The sequence below is a fragment of the Pelophylax lessonae genome (assembly GCF_965119305.1).
Source record: "Pelophylax lessonae genome assembly, chromosome: 1".
Classification (NCBI taxonomy): Eukaryota; Metazoa; Chordata; class Amphibia; order Anura; family Ranidae; genus Pelophylax; species Pelophylax lessonae.
In genome coordinates, this window is record NC_138768.1 from 580,341,075 (window position 1) to 580,347,547 (window position 6,473).

Consider the following 6,473-nt stretch of genomic DNA (forward strand, 5'->3'; position numbering starts at 1 on the left):
GTGATTGACCAAGTCATGCTGGGTCGATGCTGTCACAAGGGGGTGTGGTCACCCGATAACATCATCGGGGGACATTTTTAATTTTTTTATTAAAGGAATAAATGAATCAAAAACTCATGTTGTGTCTTTACTCACTTTTTACACTTTTTTGGTAAAATGTACCCCATACTCATTCACATGGGGGGCCCCTTGTAAAAGGGGGCTTCCAGATTCTAAAAATCCTCCTGCCTGCAGACCTCCACAACCACTGGTCAGGGTTGTGGGAAAGAGACCTATGTCCCCATCAACATGGCTGCCCCAAAGCACCCAACATGTTTAGGGCATGTGGCCTGGTATGGTTCAGGAGGAGGTGGCTCTCGCTCGACCCCAACTTTCCTGATTTACTGGGCTGTGTGCTCAGTTAGGGTCTGGTATGGATTTTAGGGGGACTCCATGCCGTATATTATTTTAATTTTGGCATAGTTCCTTATAAAATCTATACCAGACCTGAAAGGCCTGTTTTTTTCTGCATTTTTCATTGCTGGCATTATTTTGTTCACATTGAGGAGGCCCGCTGACAGCTGATAAGTCATCCGTTGTTAAGAACGCAACGGTTGGCTTTCCGGCCCACTCCTTAACAACCAGCTATTCTTCACACAGAATTTTAATCATTCGATCATTTTTCGACCCATCGAATTTAAATCCCTCCGCAAATTTGGAATTCATTCGATAATTAAGAAACAAAATAAAATTAAACAAAACTAAACTAAACTAATTCAGAAACTAATCAACAAAACTAAATTAGTAACATAGCAAATCTATACAAAACAAAACAAAACAAATTTTTCTGTTCTGCACATGTCTACTTCGGAGACACCTCTATCTCCTTGGTCAAATTGCTGTACCACGCACCTGTGGCTTCCATTATGAGGGTGGCAGGACCTCCCAAACTTTCAGACTAGGCAGAGGGATGGGACAGTGGTGTCCCTTATCCCCTTTACTATTTGCTCTTGCTATTGAACCCCTAGTGGCCATGGTGCGAGCAGATGACAGAATTGTGGGCTTTAGATATGGGGAGCTACATGAGAAAATAACCCTTCATGCCGATGACATGCTCTTATTTTTAGGTGATACCGATGCCGCCTTAAAAGAGGTTATGGCTATAATAAGTTCCTTTGGATCATATTCTGGCCTAACATTTAATTGGGCCAAATCTGCCCTACCACTTGATAATGTAGTTTCCCCGTCTTTGGCTGTCCTTTCTGCCATGTCCCTGTGGTACAGTCAACACTTGGGGATTTATATATCTCCTGCTATTACGGAATACTGTGCACTTAATAATATACCTCTTCTCCATAGGTTTAAGACCAAAGGTAAAATTTTGAATAAGTTGTGGCTCTCTTTGATTGATAAAACTAATCCTATAAAGATGATTCAACTGCTCTATCTCCTTCACAGCTCTCCTGTGATGGTCCCACTTCATATTTTTAGATTGGTCAATACTATCTTCTGAAATTTGCTTTGGAAGGATAAGCACCCAGGATTACATTAGAGCAGCTTCAGCGTCCCAAGGATCGGGGAGGGGTTGCCTGCCTAAGCCATTGCTGTATTTTCTGGTGGCCCAAACGCAACACCTTATTGGTGCTTTCACGCCAAGGGCCAACGCTGTAACTTCGTTGTCCCCTGCGCGTTCCACATGCGACATCATATGAAAACACTGAAGTCACCCAGTAGTTTAGAATCCCTTTGTCTTAACTCTTCAGTAGAATATATCTAACATACTCTGATTCAGAAGGTCTGGCTGATGGCGAGTTTTCTCCAGGGGGTCACAGGGTTTACAGATTACAATTCTCTCTGGCATAACTGAATGTATGGAGAACTCGTGAGATTGCCAAGTACTAGGATGTTGAAACTCTGGGGCATTGCCCATTTACAACAGGTCTTTTGGAATAGCTAATTTCTCTCATTTGATGACCTAGGGGCTACATACCATCTTTCTGCCATGTTGCAGTTCTATTACTGACAGCTCCGTCATACTGTTCACTCTCAAGACCTCTCCACTGACTGGTCTTTGTCTCTCACACCTGTTTTCCGCTATGTTTAATCAGTCCAGAACCCAAAGAGGTTTATTTCCAGATGCTAGAAAATGTTGCTTTCATCCCATTTAGAAGGTTACCCTTGGGAACAGGACATAGGCCTCTTGGAGGAGGATTCATGGGATAATGCTCTAGAATCAGTCATGCAAAGCTCATTTAATATTCTTCCTGCCCACTATACTCCTCTGAAACTGCACCGTATGGGTATTCTGCAATTCCCTCTCTGTGCTAAATGTGCCACTGCACAAGGGGACCTCATTCACCTTCTATGGTGCAGCCCTAAACTTCATCATTACTGTGCGGGAGTGGGTAATATAAATATGACAGTTTTTCAAATCACTATTCAAATTGAACCTACCCGATGTAATTTTGGCATATTTGATGACCGTCCACTGACTGAGTTTCAGAAAGCAGCCATTAATAGAGCCTTTTTTCAAGCCCGCAGACTCCTCCTGCAACTGTGGAAAACTCATAAAGCACGGGAGGCACCCTTAGACTTGAAAAGGTAATTTTTCAGCATAGGTGATGCCTGGGAAAATTTAACAAGCTCTGGGGGGACTGGCTAGCAGTTCCCAGTCTTGCACCTGTGGACTTAATGCTGGATAGAATTTTGGGCTGACCTTTTTTAATAACTTAATATGTAGCTGATGTAGAGTTCACCCTGAGTTGTCATACTCATGTTACTATATCCTTCCCCAATGTCTGCAATTTTGCATCTTAAATCGTGACTATGTTCTATGAGTGATTGCTACTCTCTGGATGCATTATATCTTGTATAGTTCATGGGTTCTTTGAAACACCACTACTGATCTGTATATTGGTTGTAATTACTTTGTTTATTTTCTGAAGTTCAATAAACTTTATTTTTGAGTAAAAAAAAAAAAAGAAAATGTCGGACAAAATAGGTAGTATTGTCACATTTATTTCAATGTTTTTACAAGTGGCTTGAAAACATGTTATAAAAAAAGGGACACTAGGTCAAAACAGAACATATGACCATGGCATCTTTTGCTGTATCATTTAGAGTAGACAGCCTCATGAATCAAAGTCTTGACTAAATTGGCAAACGTGCTGCCTATTTTCACAATAAGCTGTGTCATTTATCTTTAGTGTGATCAGTCTTGATATGGAATTCATATTTTGCTTTGAGATGTGCTTTAATAGTTATTTTTTATCTATATATATATATATTCAAAAATATATTTGTAAAAAATAGCACACCGTCCATCCAGTGGAAGTTAGGCTAAAACTACACAAATGGTCCATGATATCTGAAACCATCTGACTGATATTCTTTTAAACTGGTGCCATTATATCAAAGGACATATCTACAGTTATATTTCAAACAGGGCAACCATTTAGCATTATGTCTGCTGACTTTAAAGCTCACATACAGGCTCCATGGACAATGTGGTAAAAACATACCTTGATGTATTGAACATAAAAGACGTTTTTTGAAATATGTCCTAAAAAAAAAGCTTAATATCAAAACAAAGACCTTGATTCGGCTACTGACCCATATCCCCTGCTATGTGTCAATTATGATTTACTCAAAGCGAAGCTCTCTTTTGTAAAGCCAATCCATGAAACCCCCCTAATGTGGAAGCTGTTTTCATGAAAGGTTGTTTGATCTTACCAAAGATTTCTTGGAACAAAACTAAAAAGACTGTGTCTGCAGTATGTCTTCTAATCACACTACCCTCTATTAAAAAAATTATAATGGACCTACTTAGATCCATAGAGATCCACATTTATCAGGAAAAAAACTGTATATTTATGTTATCATAGGATATAAAAATGGATTGAATAGCCATATTTTTGCCCTAATAGTTTACAATATTTATGCTTAGAAATCTCTAGTCAAGTATAGAGCACTGATAAAAAGATACAATAAATATGTCACTGATTTTTAAGGTATTATATCACCAAATTGCATTTCATTGGATGAATGACCAGACATAGCTATATATGATGTACCCCCCATGTCAGCTCATTAAAGTGCATTTCCAGAGACTCTCCTGGCCACTAATGCCTGGTACACACAATGAGATCGAATAATTGTCCGTTTTTTTTTTTTTTTTTTGCATGCTAATCTCATATCAAAATGAAAAGGTTACTAAATTTATGAAAATTCTCGTACAACAGACCAAAAATTTGTAAGTGATGTGATGTATTGTATTGTATTTGTATTGCATTGTAAGATATAAAATGTACTAATTAAACAAAAATCGTACAATCTGGTATGGTATGAGAAAAATTTTAGAGCTTGTCCCATCACATGACCTGTCCTTATCGGCTCTCGAAAGCTGTGTACTAACGATCAGATTATCATACAAGCACTTCGAAAGCGGTATTTTTCCTCGATTTTCTGATCATGTGTACGGGCCAAAAGGCTCTACCAGTTGACGGTTTGATAACATAGAGCAGGACTAAGCATAGAGGACAAGTCTATTTGGGCAGAAGTCCAAGCTCAATAACACAGGGCAAAACTAAGCACAAAAAAACAGTGTCAGTTTGGGCAGAAATCCAAGCCCTATGCCTATGAGTAGAATTTAGGGGGCCCCAAAGACAAAGACACTGGTCCAAAGTCTCTTGTTCTTCAGAAGCACTTATAGCTTGTGAAATTTTTGGCTTTGCCAAGTTCAGTTTAAATGTAGTCTCACTACTGAGATCCAAAGAAAAATGTGTACATTGCTATAGATGAGCAATGTATCACAAGTTCAGCTGCAAGCAGATAATGGTCTGGCTTATTGCACTCCAGTAAATCAGTCAACAGGAAAGTATAGATCACTGTATTCTGAGCTTCAACAAAATTCCTTTATTTAAAACTGGAATCTAGGTGTGATCTTTATTGCATAGTTACATTGGTCCAGGTTCAGCATATCTCATATGTGATGGAACGCTAAGGAAGCTGACAAGTGTTTTTTTTCTTTGTCCGTTCTTGTGCGTTGCATTATCCCATATACGTTAATGCATATTGCGTCATGCCCTGACATGGTTGAATTAGGGAAACCTAATAAATTTGAAAGGACTGCCAAAGGCCCCCAGAGTTGTGTTTAGAATTCACATCTATGATAATGTCAAAAATGCTGTAGGTAGGGCAGAAGTTATTTATAATAAGTGGTACCGCCATTTATTTTCATGAAACAACTAAAAAATAAGCCTTAGGCCTCGTTCACACTAGCAGTTCCCACTAGCACACGACTGAGCTGTGCCCGCCCCAACGGCTACCTCCTTTAGCTGCAGAGGCAGTGCCTTGGGGTTCACACATGTCCACAGGAATGATACCCCTGTTGCTATCAGTGAACACAGCACCTACAAAGTATGTGCATGGGGCCACACTGTAAGTGAATGGCATATGGTTGTGTAATGCTAGTGTGGGGTTCAGTGGGTTAATGCAGGCGATACAGCACCTTCTAACTGCCTCTCAAATGGTCTCTAAAACTAGGTAAACAGGAAATAAAAGGAAATTTGAGGTGAGGACTATTGTCACCAGAACATTTGTCCCTATTGAAACATTTACCCTTACCTCCTGTTCTACTGACAATTCCAAAATTAGGAGAAACAAAAATATGCAAGAGGATTATTCCCCAGTACCATAGGTTTTAAATTTAAAATAAGCAAAGCTGACAGAGAAACATATGATGATCAGTTTTATCAGATAATGTGATTTTATATAAATCTTAACTATTATTAAACTTACCGTTGTCTTCTGATTTTGAATCCTTCAGAAAATTCAGCACTAATAATGCAACACAGGCAGCGGTCATCAACACAAAAAGGGCAATCAAGACTGCCTCCAGAGATGACAACTTTTTTGACTTCATCCTGTCTAAGCCAAGAACTCAGGAGTGAGCGGACTCACTCCAAAGATGACTGATGGAAAAGTGAATCAGGAGGAGAGCAGTTATTAGTTATCAATGTAATATACTTATTTTTATCAGGTCTATCTATATTGCAGTGACCCTTGATCAGTTCACTATGGAGATTTGTGCTGTGAAAAGCAAGTTGCCATCCACCAGTGCTTTATTGTAATGTACTGTATACCTGTTTAATATTTACAGAGGCCCTGTAAAAATAAAGATGGTAGTTGTAATTTTATTTGTCACTCGATATTTGTGCGACGATTTATCAAAAAACACTCAAATTATTATTTTTTTTGCACACAAATACCTTTTCATCACCAATTATTGTACAAAATAAAACATATAGTAGTGTTTAGTTGAGGTGGCCATAATTAAATAATTTTAGGGCACCCAATACAATAAATTACCCAATTTTGGTAAAATATAAAAGCTAAGATTGCACAGTAGTAGACAGATACCCAGCAAACCTTATGTAGCACTACCCCACAAGGGGACCTTGGCTTTTCCCCAACAGTACAGAGGCTGCCCACCA

At 38.9% G+C, this 6,473-nt stretch overlaps 1 protein-coding gene across 1 annotated transcript in view; it reads right to left on the reverse strand.

Annotated features, from left to right (window-relative positions):
* LOC309548612 (ovochymase-2-like) overlaps positions 1-5,902 on the reverse strand; it is a gene marked incomplete at its 5' end in the record, with an annotated part of 139,578 nt that extends 133,676 nt beyond the window's left edge. The window contains one exon of the mRNA XM_082248589.1: positions 5,779-5,902. Within this exon, the coding sequence (XP_082104715.1) occupies positions 5,779-5,902 (124 nt within the window). The remainder of the gene's footprint in view (positions 1-5,778) is intronic.
* Between the last annotated feature and the right edge of the window lie 571 nt (positions 5,903-6,473).